The following is a 21,685-nucleotide window of genomic DNA, read 5'->3' as shown; positions in this document are numbered from 1 at the left end:
GTAAATTTTTTAATATTAGTATTATATTGATTTACAATGAAAAAGAAAAAAATATTCATATTCCCTCTGTTCCGGTACAAGGTTGTCATTTATTTTTTGCACGTAAATTTTTAAATATTAGTATTACAATGAGTTATTAGTGAAAAAGACAAAAATACCCTTATTAGTAATGTATAATATAAAAGTAATAACATTTGTGTAATATAGTGTAAGTTTGAAGGATAATTATTATGTTAGGTAGGTAGTAGAATTACTAAATTAGGAAATTGTAACATTGTTTTAAGACGGACGAAAATGGAAAATAATAATATTTCAATGGGACGGATGGAGTATTAGATTGCGTGATATAGAAGTAATGTCATTTGAGTAATATATTAAAAATTGTAAAGATATTAATTATATTAGATTCGGCCGAGGTTTACCCAATGCACACTTTCGGGTAGCGACTGTGAATTTTCACGTCATAAAAAATAAAAAATAATAATAATACATTTGTACAAAAATGAAAAATATGAGCGAATAATATATTTTTATCAAAAAATAATTATTATTCAATTCGTAATCACAATTAAAATTTATAAATAATATTTTTAAACATACAAATAATAAATATTTACTATATTTTTTGGGATAAATTATATGATACTTCATATGTTCTAATAAAAATGAACAAAATACTTCATATTTTATTTATTGTATAAATCAATTGTATTAAATTAAAATATGCATAAAATAATAAAATATCACCTCCCTCTAAATTTGATTATGAATACGTATTTAATTATGTACATTTCATTTCAATAAAAACAATAAAATATCTAATATTATTTTTTTAATAAAAAAATAATTTATAAATCATTCGTGTAATTGTTTTTTTTGGAATCAAAATACTGTCTAATTTTACAAAAAAAAAATGATATAAGAAAATATGATCAATTATTCATTTATTTATTAAATAAAACTATATAAACTATTTTATTTATGTAAAAATTACATAATTAAATGTGTTTACAATCAACATCAAATTTGAATTTAAAAAATAAAATAAAATTTATGCCTACTTCAATTTAATAGAACATGAACTCAAGCAATGAATAAAACTAAATATTTTATGCATTTTACTATTAACTAATTTTTAAAGAATATATAATAATAATTTATATGTTTTTTAGATTAAAATTTTAAATTAATTTTAAATTAATATTTTAAATAATAATAAATTCGATATTTTATTTAAAAGCAATTTTTAAAAACATAAAATGAAAATAAAAAAATGGATAAGAAAAGAAAAAAAAAAAAAAACAACTCATAATTCTTCTCCAACAGGAATAGAATAGTCAGAGTCTGGTGTGAAATGCGCGCCGCCGAGGACGACTTTTTCTGTTAGGAGGCCCAAATTAAAAGGAGACTTTAAGGTCGGCTCCGATCGGCTCGGGTGGGCTTATTCGGGTCGGGTCTTGACCGCGTCCATAATCAAACCAAATGGACGGTCGCCAGCAATTAGGGTTTGGGAACATTCTGGAATGCCAGCTCGCTGGTCCCTCCCTTATATAAATAAATCATTTTCCCACTGAATGGCTCCTCTCTAAACCCTAGTTCTCCTTGCCTTACATCTTTTCAAGCTTTCCTCTCGTTTCCCGCCGTCTCAGATCTGCAATGGCCGGAAAGGGAGAAGGTCCTGCGATCGGTATCGATCTCGGCACGACGTACTCGTGCGTCGGTGTCTGGCAACATGATCGTGTCGAGATCATTGCCAATGATCAGGGTAACAGAACGACGCCTTCTTATGTCGCCTTCACCGACTCCGAGAGGCTCATCGGTGACGCTGCTAAGAATCAGGTTGCTATGAACCCGACGAACACTGTTTTCGGTAAGATCTGTGCTTTGCTGTTACTTATTCGATTTAACTTTTTTGTTGAGGCTTTGTTGTTTGGATCTGTAGATTGTGTTGAAACTCATTTGATCTTTATGTGATTAATATTTACTAGTGTTGTAGACTTTCTGCTTTGATTAGATCTTATGCAAATTGTTTTGTGCGGTTTTGAAATGTCTTGTTGCTTTATTTATCTTTTGCTAGATCTGTTAGGCATGGATATTTCTACCAGATCTGCTGGCTTCTGAAACTGATTTACTCGCTATGACGTTATGGATTGTTTTTTTATGCCGACCTAGATCTGAAACAATCACTTGTTCCTGGACACGTTTGTAATCTTAGTGTGTCATGCAAACTTAAGACTGTATGACGTCGGATCTATCTCTATTCTTAGTAGCTTGTTATTTATAAACATGTTTATGTATAGAGTTTTTCGTCAGCCTCTTGCAAACTTGTTGATCTGCACTACTTGTGTAGTGTGGCTGATGTTGTTTTACACTGATTGCATTCTTAAAAATGGCATCTGTTATAAACTTGTTTTTTCGGTCATTTAATTTGGATCTGCAGTCCAGAGGCGCGTTTTGTAAACATTAAAATTACCATGAGATTTGATCTTAATTCTGAGTTGAACATTTATCCCATCCTTATGTGTCTATGCTTTTGTTGACTTCCAAGTTTCAATCATGTTTTTATACTACTTTATGAATTAGTTCATGAACCAACTTGTTATATGCAGTTGTATTTTCTTCAGATTGCTCTTTTTTAAGTTTGCTTTACTAAGGTACTGCTTTTTCCTGTTTCAGATGCTAAAAGGTTGATCGGAAGGAGATTTACTGATTCCTCCGTGCAGAGCGACATTAAGTTGTGGCCATTCAAGGTTATATCCGGACCTGGTGACAAGCCCATGATTGTTGTGAACTACAAGGGAGAAGAGAAGCAGTTCTCGGCTGAGGAGATCTCTTCCATGGTTCTGATGAAAATGAAGGAAATTGCTGAGGCATACCTTGGTTCGACAGTGAAGAACGCTGTGGTCACTGTCCCTGCATACTTCAATGATTCCCAGCGTCAAGCTACCAAGGATGCTGGTGTGATCTCGGGTCTCAATGTGATGCGTATCATCAATGAGCCTACAGCTGCAGCTATTGCTTATGGACTTGACAAGAAGGCCACCAGTGTCGGCGAGAAGAATGTTTTGATCTTCGATCTTGGCGGTGGTACTTTTGATGTCTCCCTTTTGACCATTGAAGAAGGTATTTTTGAGGTCAAGGCCACTGCTGGTGACACACATCTTGGAGGCGAAGACTTCGACAACAGAATGGTCAATCACTTTGTTCAGGAATTCAAGAGAAAGAACAAGAAAGACATCAGCGGCAACCCAAGAGCTCTTCGGAGATTGAGAACGGCCTGTGAGAGGGCAAAGAGGACTCTCTCCTCAACTGCCCAAACCACCATTGAGATCGACTCTCTCTATGAGGGTATCGACTTCTACTCCACCATCACCCGTGCCAGATTCGAGGAGCTAAACATGGACTTGTTCCGTAAGTGCATGGACCCAGTCGAGAAATGTTTGAGGGATGCAAAGATGGACAAGAGCACCATCCACGACGTCGTCCTTGTTGGTGGCTCCACCAGGATTCCCAAAGTCCAGCAGCTATTACAGGACTTCTTCAACGGCAAGGAGCTTTGCAAGAGCATCAACCCCGATGAAGCTGTTGCATATGGTGCCGCTGTTCAGGCCGCTATTTTGAGCGGCGAGGGTAACGAGAAGGTCCAGGACCTCCTTCTCCTCGACGTCACTCCCCTCTCCCTTGGTTTGGAAACTGCCGGAGGTGTCATGACTGTATTGATCCCAAGAAACACCACCATCCCGACCAAGAAGGAACAGGTCTTCTCGACGTACTCTGACAACCAACCCGGAGTCCTCATCCAGGTCTACGAAGGAGAAAGAACCAGAACCCGTGACAACAACCTGCTCGGAAAATTTGAACTTTCCGGAATCCCCCCTGCCCCTAGAGGCGTCCCTCAGATCACCGTCTGCTTCGACATCGACGCCAATGGTATCCTCAATGTCTCTGCCGAGGACAAGACCACTGGACAGAAGAACAAGATCACGATCACCAATGACAAGGGCAGACTCTCGAAGGACGAGATCGAGAAAATGGTTCAGGAGGCCGAGAAATACAAGTCCGAGGATGAGGAGCACAAGAAAAAAGTCGAGGCCAAGAACGCATTGGAGAACTACGCTTACAACATGAGGAACACCGTCAAGGACGAGAAGATCGCCTCCAAGATCCCCGCAGCTGACAAGACCAAAATCGAGGATGCTATTGAGTCGACCATCCAGTGGCTTGACGGGAACCAGCTTGCCGAAGCTGATGAGTTTGAGGACAAGATGAAGGAGCTGGAAAGCATTTGCAACCCCATCATTGCCAAGATGTACCAGGGTGCTGGCGGGGAGGTCCCCATGGAAGACGATGGTCCGGCTCCGAGCGGTGGCAGCGGCGGGAGTGGTGCCGGGCCCAAGATCGAGGAGGTCGACTAAGTTTGCAGCGTAACGTATTAGCTGCATTTCCTATTTTACCTTTCTTATTATTGTTATGATATGATTCATACAGCAACTCTTTATGGTATGTCTGTTTTTGTTATATTTTGATGATACTCTCAATTCGGTTCAGTTTACCGCTTGTCGGTAAGTTTTAATTTGCTATAACTAAGACAGATATTATTTTGTCACTGAAGCAAGTACTACTGGTTTTGGTTTTTTGTTTCTTATTTCTACTATTTCTTGGTTTTGATTTTATGTAACTATTTGGTTCGTAATTGTTTATTTTTAAAAGCTTAAATTTCGAATTGGTTATTGGGTATTTTAGTGAACTGATTCATAATCGTTAGTAATATTTTTAAGCTAAAATTTCGTGTGGGTCATCGGGTTTAGGGTGTATGTTAAGAAAATTATTTAAGAACTCATAATTATGAACCAAGTGGATCGGGCTGGGCATTATTTTAACATAATTGTTTATATTTTGAAGCTCAAATTTCGTGTGGGTCATCGGGTTTAGTGTTTAGTGTGTATGTTAAGAAAATTATTTAAGAAGTCATAATTACGAACCAAGTGGATCAAGCTGGGCATTATTTTTACGAATTGATTAATAATTGTCTATATATTTGTAAAGCTCAAGCAGAGCCCAAATCTCGAGTATCTTATCGAGTTACTAATATGAGCTGTTCATAGTTTGTATTTCTAAAGCTCCACTTCCGAGTGGGTCGTCGTTTCGGGGTTAGTGTGTATATTAAATTTTTATTTTTTTTAGAAAAAAACTATAAATATATATTTTTTATTTTAAATAATCTTATCAAGAACTTACTGTCAAAAGTGTCATTGAAACACGACTATACGGTGAAATTCATGATTATTTAATATGTTTTTTTTCTTTTTTTTTATTTTTATTTATAAAAATAGTAATTAGATTTAATATTTCTAGAAATAAAATTTCGAAACAATACATATTTTCCTAAAAAAATTTGAATTTTGGCGATTTTTAAATATTTGGGTAAATAAAATAATAACTAAAATAATAACTGCAAATATTATTTCTATTTTTATGTCCGCTGAATTTAAAAATATATACTTTTACTATAATAAAAACATTTTATATATAAATAAGAATATCAAAACAATAATATATTTTTATTAATTAATAAAATATAATATTTCATTTGTCTGTAGAATTTTATTTTTTATTTTAAATTTCAAAACAAAGATACTACTCCTTAAAACATAAATTATCAACATATTTATAATATGACATATATTATAATTCTAACACATATTGTAATATGTGTAAATATATACTTATTAGGTGTATAACTAATATATGTTCATCCGCATAAATCAACATGCTTCCACAATCCACATAATTTAGTAAATACCTATTTTTGGAGTTAACACGGTGTAATAATCCATTTTTGAGTCATGTATTTTTTGTAATTTTGTAATTTTTTGAGCGTTAATATGTAATAGTATAATTTTTTATTTTTTTATTTAGAAAATGATGTTAATTTTTTTTTTTTTCTGAAAGAGAAGCATACGTAGCATATGGATCTGGAGGTATGGAAAATTTAAATCCATGACCCCAAATCACAAGTTCACTCTCCACACCACCAAACCTGATTAACCACTTTATTATTATTAGCAGGTAGGGAGGATATTTCTTCTTGATTGTCAGCTTACAACTCTTGAGGGTGTGTTTGTTTGGAGGATTTGATTTAAATTCAATTATTCATTCAATTTTTTTTTAAAAAAATATTAAATCAAATATTTATTTTTTATTTTTTATATTATACTAAAAATTAATTTTACATTCAAAATATCACATCAACATCTATTCAAATTTAAATTTTTTACTGTTCAAATCCCGATCCAAAATACAAACGAGACAAACACCCCCTCAGTAGACTCTGTTTCTGCAGGGAAGGCAGTAATGGTCACATCAATTTCCATCAACTCAATACTCTCGATATCATTTTTGGGATATTTGGATGAATAGGGGAGTAGTAACTACAAATAATAATAATAATAATAATAATAATAATAATAATAAATCAATAAATAATATTCTTTCATTTGCAATAAAATGCCATTTTATTAATTGTAAATTAAATTTATATATAATAAATAATTTTATTTGAATACAATTTTATTATTTTATTTTAATAAATAATAATATTTATTTATTAATTTTTAATAATTCTTTTATACTCTATATGTTATCTAAATTTATTTTTATTTTTATTTTCATTTATATTTATTCAATTTTATTCTTTTTACTACAAAAGGAAAAAAATCATATTTTTATTTATTTATTTTTAAATTCATACCCAATTAAATAATAAAAAAATTGATAACTAAATTAATATTTTTATCAATTTTATTTTTATTTTAAAATATCATAATTTTTTAAATATAAATAAAATAATTAAATGACAGTCGAAGTAGGAAAAATAAATAATAATTGAGCAGCAGGTAGGCAGGCAGGCAAGTAGGTCAGCTATGAGTAGGTCAGGCCCCACAGGCCTTCCCACTTGAGTTGAGGCTGTATTATTAAAGCCAAAGCCCACCAACACTGGTCATGGGGCTTCAAATGTCCTTTAGCCCTATAAGTAAAAGATATCTGATATGATATATTGATCTGATGCTCCCTCCAATTCCTATATTTTTATTTTTATTTTTATTTTTTATATTTAAATTTATGGTGGACCACACAAAAACTATCTCATTTAAGTATCTTCTCCTCCACTTATCATTACCAATAACAGTTTTTATCATCATATTTTCCAAATTTATCCCAACCAAAAAAAATTTAAAAAATAAAAATGTCTGCCCTTTTCTAACATATTTTATTAAACTACAAACAATTATCCCCACATAAACTCGCTCTACATACATGTCATTCAAATTTATTTTTATTTCTATTTTATTAATAAATAGTACTATATATTATGATTCTGAGGGTCTTATTTATTTTTTGTGTGTTGATATTTAAATATTAATTATTATATCAAAATATATTACAAATTAAGAAAAAATAACAAAAATATTTATATTAATATCTTATAATACTATTATAATAATATTTGTACAAAAATTTATACAAACATAAAAATATTTTTAATATTAATAGAATATCGCAAAAGATAAATGAAACTCGGACGGAGAGAATATCATTTTTTATTTTATTTTTTCTTTATCCTAAAAAGTACTTCATCCGTCCCTAATCAAAGAGACCATTTGAAATTTTTTAATAAATAATACTAATATTTTATTAGTTATTAAAAATGCAAAAGAATTCAAACATTTTTGCTTTTTAAATTTATCTATAAAATAATTATATATATAATAATAATTTATTTATAATTTAAGTAAAGATAAATAATGTTTTAGTATTAGGTATAATATTTTTCCCTATAACAAAAAAGAGATATTTGAAGTGTGATTGAGAAAATAGTAAAAATTATACTTTCAATTAAGACTAGGATGGAGGGAGTAAAAGTTTATTTTTTATCTATTTTTTCTTAAAACTTAATCCTCAGTCAAATAAGCATAAAATTAAATTAGGAAGATAATAAAAATAATCCTCATGACAACAAGAAAGAAATATTAACATAATACTTAAAAACTAACCACACACAACAATATATTGTCCCAAATAACACATACTATAATTGATCCATCCAACACAATGTAAGAATGTATACAACACAAGCTGCAATATTATTACCTCAAACTATGTCCCCATAACACAACACAAATTCAATCAATCCTCAATCACAACAACATAAGCAAATAAACACATATAGACACACACACACATATATATATATATATATATAAACACATAAATTTAAGATATGAGAAAGAATGTCGATCATTTCATTACCTCGACGAAGTTAAGGTATGAGAAAGAATGTCGATCATTCATTACCTCGACAAACTTGGCGAGGACGAAGACACACCCGAACCTCATGTTCCTCCGCTCCTTGTTGGATCTTCGGGACCATAATCTCGAGCACCGTCCCAACCCCGTCATAATAAGCCTCGATGTTCGCATCCTCCGGGATTCGGCTCGCGAGCGCGATTTCTCTTACAAATTCCCCCGGGGGGCAGTGCTCCGATGACCCCCCCATCAGCTTAAACGTCCTCCCATTCCTCGTCACGTACGTCGCCCTCGACGTGCTCGTGCAACACACTTTCACGATCCCGTGCGTCAGCGTATTCCTCCACGAAACTTTCACCCTCCCGAGATCGACAAACGGTAAACTCACCATAATTAGGTACCCGTGTTCGTCCTCGTAAATCGTCTTCGCCGCCGTAACGGGACCGTAAACGTCTCTCAGCACCCCGGTGAATCCGTTCAGCCACGAAAATTGGCTCGATTCGACGTCGTCGTCGTTGTCCTGCAGTAAAAATTCTTTCTTTCTTTTGTTTCCGCGCGGCGGCGAGAGATCTGCCGCGTCGCTGCCGCCGAAATTCAGTACCGATGCCACTGGAAATTTCGTCGACCGAGGGAAGAGACTCGCGCTCGCCTTCACCGGAGAAGTTTTCTCGACTTCGAATTCCGTATTCGGCAGATTTCTCCAAGAACTGTACGCGCTCGCTTCCGGCGGGATCGTGAAATCCAATTCTCTCCCGGTAAGTTCCGCCCATTTCCTCCGATCGTCGTCGTCAAGATTCATCAAGCTCGGGGACGGCACGAACTCGATTCCATGAACGCATTGCGGATTTGAGAGCCCACGGTAATACTTCCGCTGCATTCGGTGTGACCTAACGAAGCCGCGATCGACGCTAAACGGAAACGGGTGAACTCCTTGGCGTGAATGTCCGTTCATGTAACTTCGAAGCTGCATTTTCCCGAGCGCATTTTCTGGCCGTTCCTTGAAAACCCACATGTACAAATTCTCCAAATCATGTTGGACCATGAAGACATTAAGCTGAAGGTCGGATTTATCGAACCCCGTTATCCCGTTACGGTCGCGCCGTATTTTCGCCTTCGATTTCTCGTTGAGGACGGGCTTGAAGTAAAAGGTGAAGAAGAACCACGCGCCCCAAATACTATCGACCCGTTTCGTACACTTTCGAAGGATCTTCGGGACCGTAATACAATTCTCATTTTCGTAGATATGAGCCCCGATCCCGACGTCAAGAATGTTGGAATTGTCGGGATTCCACGACGATGGCGGCGGCGGCGGCGGGGGGCTTTGCTCGACGGAAAGGGGTAGATTTATATCCGGCGGGCGGGGTAAAACGACATTTCGATTCATCTCGAGGTCTAAATCTTCGTGCGAAGATGATGCGCTTGAATCCATCGATAACAGAGTTGATGGGTGATGATGATTGTCTATTGCTAAGGTTGTAAGAAGTGTCTCCTCCATATCGAAAACTATCTTCTTCTTTAGGCAAATTTTCGACATAAACTCGAAAACAATCTCTAATTAATATCTGCAATCTTTCCTCAATCCCAATCTCAGACATCCAAATCCATGGAAGCTCTGAATTCATTCATCTCGAAAACCATTTCTCCAACAACAGATTCCAATCCCAAATCCAACTTAAGGACAATTCAATAAGAACAGCAGCAGGAAACATATAAAATCGAAATTCAATTCACATGAACCCTAAATCTTAATCCCAAACTAAAGAAATTCAACACGGATGTGATGTATAAAGCCTATGAATTCTCAGTAAACCACCAATAGAGAGATGAGAAACATCGAATTCAAAAGCAGAGTAACCGGAATTTTCCCCCAAATTAAGAAATTAAAGCTAAACCCTAATTTCAAACGATTACCAATCTATGAACCCTAACCCTAAGAACAGCACCATGTCGGAGGGAATCTTAGACGAATACCTTTTGCGGTGAGCTTCCACGATCAGATATCCGCAGAGAATCGGAGAATCAGAAGCGTCGATAAACTTCAAGAGCCTCATCTTTGCCTCCCTCTTCAACTGAATCTACAAACTTCACCAGACCACAGATTTAACTTTTTTTTTTCCCCCACCGATTTTTCAATTTTGTTTCCACAATCCAACAGCGACCAAAAACCCTAACCCTCCGACGACGAAGAAATCGACGCAGAGCTAATGCATTGTTTGAGGAAGGGGAGAAGAAAATTGGGGAGGGTAGACAAGTCGTTGAAATTTAATTTTGTCTGTTCTGGTGCCCGATAAGGAGGAAGGAGATGGGAATCTGTGATTGTATATGAGGACGCAATTTATAGAGAGAGAAAGCGAAAGAGAGAGAGAATGAAAGTTGAAGTGAACAGTGACGGGCAGAAAGAAGACGTTACTGTGCGGACATTGTCACGTTGTTGGAGCTGCTGGTGGGCGTTGGTTGATTGATACATTGCCTTGCGTATTTTTGTAGGCTGTCTTTCTTGTAATTTTGTATGTGAGTTTTTTATTACGAAGAAATTATTTATTTTAATATAATAAGTAACTCTCTTATTAATTGTAAATTTTATAATCCCTTCGTTCCCATTAAAAGGTACCCTTACGAGCATTTGTAATAAATCAAAAAATAATATTTATTTTGTCTCATTTTTGTGTCCGGTTCACAGTAGATATAGAAATTTAGATAAAATATAATTAGTAAATAATTAAAAAATTTATTAATAAAAAATTATTATATAATACAATTAATTATATATTAAAATTAAAATAATTAAATATTATAATTAAAATTTAAAATGTAATTAAAGTGTCCAAATATATATATATTTTTTAAAAGGACAAATAAGGTGAAACAAATTAAAAAAAAATAGTGGACCAAAAATGTGAGATAGAGGAAGTAGTATTTTATTTATTAGTGAAAGTGTGTAATAAATCTTATAATTTTGCTCTGTATAAAGTAATTGTATGTTTTAATGATATATTTATAATTTAAATAAAAATTAAAAGAATGTTTTCAAATTAATATGTAATTACTTTTTGCAAAATAAAAAATAAATATTTTTCAGTGAGATAAACGAAATGGTAAAAACTAATTTGAATTGAGACGAATGAAACATTAGTTTTATAATTAATAAATAATTTGACAAAAATAATTTTTAAGTATCGAAATTACTGACATAATAACGTTGTGGCTTGCCACAAATATATTTAAAATATTATATTATTACCTATTTTAAATCATATTATATAATAATTTAAATTTAAAAGTTAACTATTTAAAATACAAAATTCAAAACTCAAATTTTCAGACAAACGCATCTTGAATTCTTTTTTTTAAATAATTATAAAAAATAAATAGTTGCCATCATATTTTATAATAAATAGTTATTTAATATTCTATCAGTTTGAAAGTAAGTTTTTCATTCTATTTTTCAATGCGGATTAAGTTAAATTAATATTTTATATATATGTAGTATATAATAAAGCTATGTAATATCCATTTTATCCTGCGAAAGTAATGTGAAAAAGTAAAAAAATAAAAATATTTTAATATTTAATTGAAAATTATTTTAAAAAAATGAAAAAATTTCTTTTGTACAAACTAAAATAACAAATAAAAAATTTACTAGTAGACATAGAGAGTATAATATTTTTTAAAAATATTAGTGATGAATAATATATATTTTTTGTTATATTTAAACAAATAGTCCAATTACAGTGTTGAATTGAAGCAAGATGTATTATTTATTTAGGGTGTGTTTGTTTGGGGTTTGGATTTTGAATTAGGATTTGAATAGTAAAAATTTTGAATTTGAATAGTTGTATGATGTGATATAAATATGTGTTGACGTGATGTTTTGAATGTAAAATTAATTTTTAGTATAATATAAAAAATGAAAAATAGGTGTTTGATTTGATTTTTTGGGGGGAAAAATTGGATGAATAGTGTAAATCCAATCCAATCCCCCAAACAAACACACATATGTTCGGCCGATAATATAAAAATAAATTAAAATTGGAATGTAATTTACAAATAAATAGTTATATAAAATAATACTATAAAAAAGTACTCCCTATGTCCCACATACCATGTCCATGTTGCCGCTTCTTTCCGTCCCACGTACTATGTCACTTTCTTTTTTAGGAAAATGATTATACACTTTAATCTCATTTTAAATTTTTAAATTTTATTTATTTTTTAAAATTTTAATTAAACTAATTAGTTATCTTAATATTAATTTATAATTATTTATATTATAGGATAATTATTTTCACTAATACATTCTTAATTATCTATTAATTACACCCCTCTTAAAATACCGTGTCTACAGTATAACAGACACCGTATGTGAGACGAAAGTAATAATATATAGATAATATACTTTTTATAGTGAAAATTGATGTTTATGATTAAAATAAAATTACTGTAAATCAAATGTATTTTTACTATAATTGCTGCACAAATTGAACAATGGATTATAGATGGCCGAACTATGAACGGTATTATATTTGACTATGACATGTCGAAAGTGTATAAAATTTTTGTTGAGTGTGAAAATACCATTCTAAATAGGTAGAATTTGAGGAACGTTCATTTTTAATTTATTCTATTATAGCAATATGCAATGAAAATTACTCCATAAAGTATATAATAATTATTTTACATTATATATAAATTTAAAAGGGTAAACTGTTTTTTTAGTTTCGTAACTGGACCTCCTTATTATTTTAGTCTCGTAAGTGGAGCATGTCGCAAATTAGTCCAATAAGTGAAAAATTTTCGTTGTTTTAGTCCTCCGGCGCCGGAGATGCCTCGTGGCTCGCCGGAGGTGACCGCCAGGTGTCGCTGACCTGGCGGACACGTGGATTTTTTTTTAAAATTTTTTTTTTAAAACTTATTTTTAATTTTATTTGTATTTTTTTTATTTAGTCCAATTAAAAAAATTAAAAATAAATAAATAAATCCACGTGTCCGCCAAGTGTCGCTGACCTCGCGGGACACCTGGCGGACACGTCACCTCCGGCGAGCCACGCGGGCGTCTCCGCGCCGGAGAACTAAAACAGCGAAAATCTTTCACTTATGGGACTAGTTTGTGACATGCTCCACTTACAAAACTAAAATGATAAAGGGGTCCAATTACGAGATTAAAAAAACAGTTTACCTTATTTAAAACAAATAACTGGAAATAAGTAAAAATACAAGTAACTCAAAACAAAAATAAAACCACAAGTGGCAGAAATATTTAAATAAATATATGTAATAAGAAAGGTTCAAATATTACATTTTATTATGTGTGAAAGTCAGCATTGCGATACATTTTTTAATAAAAAAAATGTAATATTGAAAGGGATATTTATTTTTATATTATATCGATATATATATATATATATATCCACATATTATTGAATTACTATTAAAAATAATTAGTATATATATACGTGTATACAGCTTTGATATAAATAATAAAATATTTAAATAAAAATATTAGGATGTGCAAATCAGACAACGTATTGGACGAAGATTCTTGTCAATAAATTTCTGTAGTTAATTTGCTGGAAAATTATTTTATAAAATTGACTTGTAATCTAGCTAATTCCTAAAGTCAAATTTAATCAATGAAATAATTAGAATGGCACTGTCCCATTTAATTAAATTTATTTAAAAAAATAATATATATATACTGATATGAAATTTTATTTATTTATTTATTTATTTATTTTTTAATGTTTCATTGATATATTGTCTAGAATAACATTATGTAGTGTGGGTGAATTAAATAATGGTTGTTAGAGGTTTATTTGGTTTTGTTTTGAGTTATCTTTGAATCTTTAATTTTAATTTAAATACTCCGTCCATCCCACTTCTCATGTCTATTTTTTTATTTCCGTCCGTCCCACTTATTTTGTCACTTTCCTTTTTTTAAAAATAATTATAAACTTTAATCTTATTTTTAAAAATTTAATTTATAATTTTTTTTTTAATTTTAATTATACTAATCAATTATTTTAATCTTAATTTATAATTATTTGTATTATGATAATTATTTTCACTAATATATTTTTAATTATTTACTAATAACCTTCCTAAAATTTCCGTGTCTACGGTAACACGGACAAAATATTCGAGACGAAAGGAGTAATATTTTATAAAAAAGTATGATACTATATTATTATTAAAAATAATGTTGGTTGAATAACAATAATTTTAGTTTAAAACAATCAAACAAAGTCATGTATTAATATTATTCAAATAGATGGCAAAAATAATAAGAGATTCTCCTGGGCGTATTCTCTTTGTATTTTTTTATATTTAAAGTTTTTTAAAATAATAATTTGATCTTATGTTTTATAAGATGTAATAATATATTTTATTAAAAAATTATAGGAATTTAAAAAAATAATAAAAATACAGGAATATATATAACTTTGTTCTCTTCATTTTTATTTTTTATTTTTTTAAAAAAAAGACCATACAGGTATACATGATAAAAAAATTCAAGTTGAGTTTATAATAGAGACAATCAACTTAAGTCTAACAATCGAAATATAATTTAACAGTGTTGAATTATACTTCCCTTATCTATTTTCTATGCATTAATTTACTTTTGTTATATTAAGAAATATTATTCTCTCTTCGTCCTACCTATCAATTATCATGTTCGCGTTGCCATTTCTGTTCGTCTAACATTTTATGCAATTTTTTTTAAAAAATAATTATACAATTTAATCTATTTTAAATTTTATAATTTAACTTTTTTTATTTTTAATTAAAATACTTAGTTATCTTATTTTAATCTATAATGATTTATATTATATGTTAATTATTTTTAATAATATATTTTTAATTATTTATTAATTATACTTATCATAAATTGTCGTGTCTCCGATAATTAGGACACCGTGGGTTTATGTACGATATGTTGTGTGCAAGAATATTTTAATTTAAATGCAATGGATAGCTAATAATGAATATTTGGCCCATAATTTCAACCTAGATCGGGTTACTGGGTCGGGCTCAAGCTCATAGCCCGGCGCACTTGGCTCCTTCCACTAGAGGTTTTTTTTTGTTTTTTTATTTTATTTTAAAGGATGTGTTTCTTTAGGAGGATTTGAGGAAAGTTGGGTTTGAGTTTGATTTTCATTTGAATTTTAGGATGAGTTTTAATTTTGTTGTTTCTTTTGTGTTTAGGTTTGGTTGGGTTTGAGGAGTTTTGATGCGTATTGATTTGATGGATAATGAATAAAATAATATAAATATGTATTAAATTTAATTGATAAAATTTATATTGTATGATTTGATTATGAATTTATATTATACCCAACATATATATATTTAAAATTTTATTTATTTGTATTATAGAAAATTTTGTTCTCTACGAAATGACATATATATATTGTATATATTTTTTTATCATATAATTATTATAAATATTAAATAAATATAATATTTTGAAAAAAAATAATTTTAGAAAAAATAAAAGTAGTAGCTTTTTACTACCATTTCTGCTGTAGCAAATGTCGGGGGAGGAGGAACGCTCGGTTTGGGGAAAAAAATTGTACAAACAGTATTTGCACAGTTTTTTCCCTCAAACTGAGCCAAAAGAAACAGACCGTTAGACATAGTTGCTGAAACTTTCATATTGTAAAATAAGATACTAGTATGTTAATTTTCAAAATAAAATGTAATACTAGTATTTTATTATTGTGTGAGGACTATATTTACTAAATAAAAAATATTTATTGATTTTCGATAACCAAAATCATAAAATAAATACAATGATTGTAAATAATATTGTCGTTGTTCGTTTGAAAAAACGTCACCAAAAATTGAATCAATTATTTTACAGTTATAAATTCATTTACCACACCAATTCGACTATTTTACATAAACATATTTGATTATGATTCTTACAACTAACAATGGTGGATTATGGAATAAGACACATATAATTAGTTGTTACATAATCTTGATCATCATAGTTAACTAAAAATACAATGACACATGCATATAGTGTTAAATTTTTAACCTACTTACTATATTGTTGGATCCTAAAATTCGGAGGTTCCAAAAACGTTCGTCGATTTGTTAATGTGGGTTCCGGAAGTATTCCAAAGAGTCTATCTGTCGTCGGATTTTGGGTGGCTCCTTCGGTGGAGCCTGCACGGCTTCGAGACTAAACGATCAATTTCGATGGATTTAAATTAACATTTACTAAAACTCGGATAAATCTACTGGAAAGCGGATAAAAAACATGTAATTCGAATTAAAATGAATAAAACGAAACTAAAACATGAAAAGAAAATAGAGAAAAATATGATTTCATCTTCTTGTGCGTGTATGTAATGTGTTTTTTCTCAGTTTTAATTCCAAGATAGATAATTGTCTCTTCCTACTAAAAGGGAAGTTCTAATTATTCCTCTATCACTCTCAACCGTCTGGTAACCTCCCACTACTATCTTCAACTGCCTGGTAACCTCCTTCCACTACCTCCAACTGCCGGGTAACCTCCTTCCACTACCTCAAACTGCCGAGCAACCTCCTTCCATCGGTTCCCTGGTAACCTCTTTCCATCAGCTCTCAATCGCTTCAATTGTGTCTGGACCGGGTTCTACTTGCTCTGAACTTCTTCCATTGCCTCTAGACCAGATTTGTTGCTTACTCCGACTTGTTTCCATCGTACTCCTAGCCGGTCCACGGGGATGTGTCCCTAACAGCCTCGAGTTAAATGAAATATTTGGTTTTCCTCTTGTTGGCTTGTTCCATAGAGCTTTTTGAATAAAATATGAAAGTGCATAAGCCCTCCACTAATGTTCAATACAAAATTGTTAATCCAGAGCCAACGGAGGCAGTGACAGAACTAGCAGTAATAGTTCGAGGGGGTGGGGGCAAAATCAATTTTTTTCTTTTATCATTCAATGTAGATATATATATATATATATTTTCATTCATTGCACATCTTAAAAAAAATAAAAAAAATTGGAAAATTTAAATATATACGGCTCGATAAAAAATGATTTGATTCGAGGTTTTGTCTATGTATGCAATTCTAAATGACTTAAAGACCAAATAAGCCTATTTAGAAAAAAATTCAACAAAATTACGTAAGATTTAATATTTTTTTACTATAAAAAATCAAAATTAAAGACTAAAAGTATAATTTATGATTTTTTACATTACAAAATAAAAAATTAGGAGGGGCAACTTACTATAAAATACATAATTTTATTATTTTTTACATAAAAAAATACATATATTTTGAGGACTGGGCCTCCATAGCCCATGTAGTTCCGCCCCTGAATGGAGGTAGTTTTGTGGAGGCAACCTTCCTCTGTTTTGTGGAAGCACTGCAGTCCAATGAAGCTAGTTGTTTTCAACCTAATTGAGGCAACAATTTTTGACCTTATGGAAACATTGTTTCGGGATGGAGGCGTCATAGTTCAAGGAGTTGCTATCATAAGGTCCATGGAGATTACTGCTTTCGGCCCTGTGAAAGCACCATAATCCACTGGAAGCTGTTGAATTCGGCTATGTGGAGGCAACAGTCTTTGGCTCCGAGGCTTGAAGCTCCATTTAGGGATGACATACCATACCGTACCGAAAATACCGGTTGATACCGATACCGTACCCAACTTTTCGGTATAACGAAAATACATACCGGTACCGTACTGGTATATACCGCTTATACCAAAAATTTTGATTTCGGTAGATACCGAGATATACCGATTATATCGAAAATATAATTTTAAATTTCAAAATAATTAAAAAAATTAATAAATATCACCATTGTCCATCACAAAAATATTATGAAAAAATCGATAAATTTTCAATAGTTTACATATTTTTCCTTATGATTTAAGAAAAATTAATAATTATTATTTATATTAATAATTAAATTATTTAATAAAAATAATATCAGTACGGTATCATACCTAAATACCGAACTCTCCGAAAATTCATACCGATACCGTACTGAAAACTTCGGTATGATATCCATACCGTATACTGAAATTTTCGATACTTTCAACATGATACGGTACGATAAATCGGTATTTCGGTATGTTCGGTAAATTTCTTCATCCCTAGCTCCATTTCTGTTGAGCGACTCCGTGACCAATAAACTGTGCCTCCACTTTTATCTTTAAGCCTCCTTCTTGTTCAAGTGTTTTTGGATCCATGTCCAACATTTATCCACTGTATAGTTTGAGTTAATTAATTTATTCAATAATTGAGCTCCATTAATTAGTTATAGTGGTGGTTTGTCACACCTTCAATTTTTTTGTTTGTCTTTGCATGTGGCAATAATTCATTTTTTAATTCTTGTACTTTCAAGTGCAACTGCTTTTTAGCTTTGTACTAAATTTATTTTTACCATTGCCAACCCAAATAATCAATTTATAATTGCTTATAATAAATTAATCCCACCATTGTATTTCTTTTTTGTTTTACTTTTTCTTTATTTATATACACATTATTTTATTATTATTATTATTATTATTATTATTATTATTTTAGTGAAGTTTTTATTCTCTAACTATTTTTCAGTACATTAATTTTGAAGGTATTGTCAGTTGAATAGTAAAAGTTTATTTGGTTGTTGTTCGAAATCAATTTGAAATCGAATTTTGATTTGAATTTTTGTTTATAAAGTATTTTGATATGATATTATATGAGATGAAATAATATATTTTTATTGAGAACAATACAAATTGAATTATAATGTTTTTTATTTAAATAATATTTTTTAATTATTATTTTCAACAATTTTTTTATTTTTTATTTTATTTTTTTACTATAAAAGATAAAAACACACACTATGTTAAAATTACTTGAATCCAAATCAAATAAATTAATTTTTATACGTCCGTAGAAATATATGTATTTTGAGTTGATTTTAATTTATTTGCACATTCAATCAAAAGTTCTACGAAGATTTACCTTTAAATATATGATGTGAAAACGATCGTTATTTTTCGAGTCCATTTTGAATAAACTTTTAATCGATTTTCTTTAAGACATAATGGGAGTTTGAAATTATGACATCAAGTTCATGAATTTAAATATATATACTTCTTTGTATGTATTGTGTTATAATGATATATAATCTATACAAGTTTTTTAAAAGATCTTTCTGAGAACACACATTTATAAATTGTTTTTAATAAAACATATTTAACTATAAAATTGGTATAGATTTTACTTCTAACTATGAAATTGTTATCAACGTTTTTAACTTTTATTTTTCACAGCAGATTCTAATAAAAATGTATTGTTTAAAAAATATATATTTTTAAATTAAAAAAATAGTTATTTTCTACTCCATCTATCTAAATAGTACTCTCTTCCTTTTACATAGTGTTATTTTTTTAATTTATTATTTTTTTAATAGAATGATTATACATTTTAATCGCATTATAATTTTCATAATTTATAATTTTTTTAATTTTAATTAAATTATTTAGATATTTTAATCTTAACATGTAATTTTTTGTATTATATAATAATTATTTTTAATAATATACGTTTTAATTATTTATTAACTTTTTTTTCTCCAATTATCGTATCTACAGTAACTAGCCACTTTTACAAGAAAAGAGTATGTATATAATCGCTTCTTGCATGAATAAGGGTGTGTTTGTTTGAGGATTTTGATTTGAATAACAAAATTTTAAATTTTATAATAATTTGATGTGATATAAATAAGAATTGATGTAATTTTTAATGTAAAATAACTTCTTAGTGTTTAAAAAAAAATATTTGATTTAATAATTTTTAGATTTTTTTTTTTTAATAAATAGTATAAACAAAGTAAAATTAGCCAAACAAACTCACCTATATAATTTTGAGGATATTTTCAATGTGTAGTATGGATAATCAAATTTATAAAAGAATAAGAGCAAGAAAGAGTATTTGGTATTTAGTTTAAATATATTTTTATTAAAAAAAAAAACAAATACGTCTAATTTAAATAAACGGAAATAACAAAATAAATGCCTTAAACTCAAACAAAAAATTATACTTCCTCCATCCCATATCTATCTATTCGTTTACTTTTTGTACAAAATTTTAAGAATATTAGTATTATATTGAGATTTAGTAGAAATAAAGGTAAGAAAACTAAACTAATCTTATTAGTATTGTATGATATAAATGTAATAACATTTGTGTAATATATTATAAAATGAAAATGTATTTGTAATTTTAGATAAATAGTTAATTACTAAAAAAATAAAGAAATTGATACTTTGTTATTGGACGAACCAAAATGAAAAAATTGATAAATTATTAAAAGATAGAAAAAATATATCTTTTGAATAAACATAATAAATATTTTCACAACCGTCGCTAACTTACAATAAAATTTCCAAAAATTTATAAATAGTAAATGATCACTTATTCTTTTGAAAAAGAGAGTGCACTTTACTGGTAATGTAAGTATTATATTTTTATTAAAAATTATAAAAATTGCATAATCAAGACATTTAAAAATAAAAAATAAATAAAAAATAAAAAGAACATGGGAGTCTCTTTCTGCTTCTTTCTATAAATTTGGAGTTTTACAACAATTCTTGTTTATGGATTAATAAAATACATAATAATTTTTAAATGAGATATTGCTTTGTGATGTCTGAAAATTCTGAAACTTTGTTAACTAGCAACTTCTAGGAAATTTCCAATATACATATTTAAAATATAGGAAATTATTTATTTTTGATTCCGTACGTACGTGATCACTTTTATTATCTTAGAACTAAAATTAGATCATACTTCCTCCGTCCCCAATCTATCTATCCATTTTATTTATGCATGAGATTTTAGGAATATTAGTATTATATTGGAATAAAGTAGAAATAAAGGTAAAAATACTAAATTAACCCTATTAGTATTATATGATATAAAAGTAATGACATTTGTATAATATATTGTAAATTGGAAGAATATTTGTAATGTTAGTTAGATAGTACAATTACTAAAAAAAGAAACGGATACTTTGTTATGGGACGGACCAAAATGGAAAAATAGATAAATTGTTAAGGGACGGATGAAGTATATTGGATTGATTCTATAATTAAAAAAATTTCGCAAAAAATAGTTTTCAGACATCGAAGTTGTTAGCATGGCAGCAGGGCCGTCCCTGGCCCCGGGCGAAAAGGGGCGACCGCCTAGAGCCCAATCTAAATTGGGGCCATTATTTATGTTATGTATAAATTATTTTAAAAAGAATTAGACAAAGTTAATATTAATAGTATTATTTATATTTTGCATATAAACATATTAGGAAATTTATTTTATTTAATTATTTATATTTTATTATAAATAAAAAAATATTATTTATACATATTTATGGGTCCCTAATTTTTGTTTT

The 21,685-nt window shown here is 29.8% G+C and overlaps 2 protein-coding genes across 2 annotated transcripts; one reads left to right on the top strand and one right to left on the bottom strand.

Moving 5' to 3' along the window:
- The first annotated feature begins 1,571 nt into the window (after window positions 1-1,571).
- Window positions 1,572-4,606, top strand: LOC127251165 (heat shock cognate 70 kDa protein 2-like). The gene is made up of 2 exons (XM_051274770.1): window positions 1,572-1,870; window positions 2,677-4,606. The coding sequence occupies exons 1-2, from the start codon at window positions 1,657-1,659 to the stop codon at window positions 4,413-4,415; spliced, it is 1,953 nt and encodes a 650-aa protein (XP_051130727.1). The 5' UTR covers window positions 1,572-1,656; the 3' UTR covers window positions 4,416-4,606.
- A 3,409-nt stretch (window positions 4,607-8,015) lies between these two features.
- Window positions 8,016-10,737, bottom strand: LOC127250998 (uncharacterized). The gene has a single exon (XM_051274512.1). It carries the CDS (start codon window positions 9,839-9,841, stop codon window positions 8,345-8,347), a length of 1,497 nt encoding a protein of 498 aa, XP_051130469.1. The 5' UTR covers window positions 9,842-10,737; the 3' UTR covers window positions 8,016-8,344.
- Window positions 10,738-21,685: the final 10,948 nt, after the last annotated feature.

The sequence above is a fragment of the Andrographis paniculata genome, unplaced genomic scaffold (genome assembly GCF_009805555.1).
Source record: "Andrographis paniculata isolate CXL003 unplaced genomic scaffold, ASM980555v1 Contig38END, whole genome shotgun sequence".
In the NCBI taxonomy this organism is placed as follows: Eukaryota; Viridiplantae; Streptophyta; class Magnoliopsida; order Lamiales; family Acanthaceae; genus Andrographis; species Andrographis paniculata.
The sequence above is the reverse complement of the archived record's forward strand: the minus strand, read 5'-3'. Positions and strand labels throughout refer to the sequence as shown.

Coding starts and splice junctions, on each gene's coding strand:
- LOC127251165 (XM_051274770.1), top strand. CDS start 1,657: ATGGCCGGAAAGGGAGAAGGTCCTGCGATCGGTATCGATCTCGGCACG. Junction 1,871..2,676: donor CCCGACGAACACTGTTTTCG/GTAAGATCTGTG, acceptor TTCCTGTTTCAG/ATGCTAAAAGGTTGATCGGA.
- LOC127250998 (XM_051274512.1), bottom strand. CDS start 9,841: ATGTCGAAAATTTGCCTAAAGAAGAAGATAGTTTTCGATATGGAGGAG.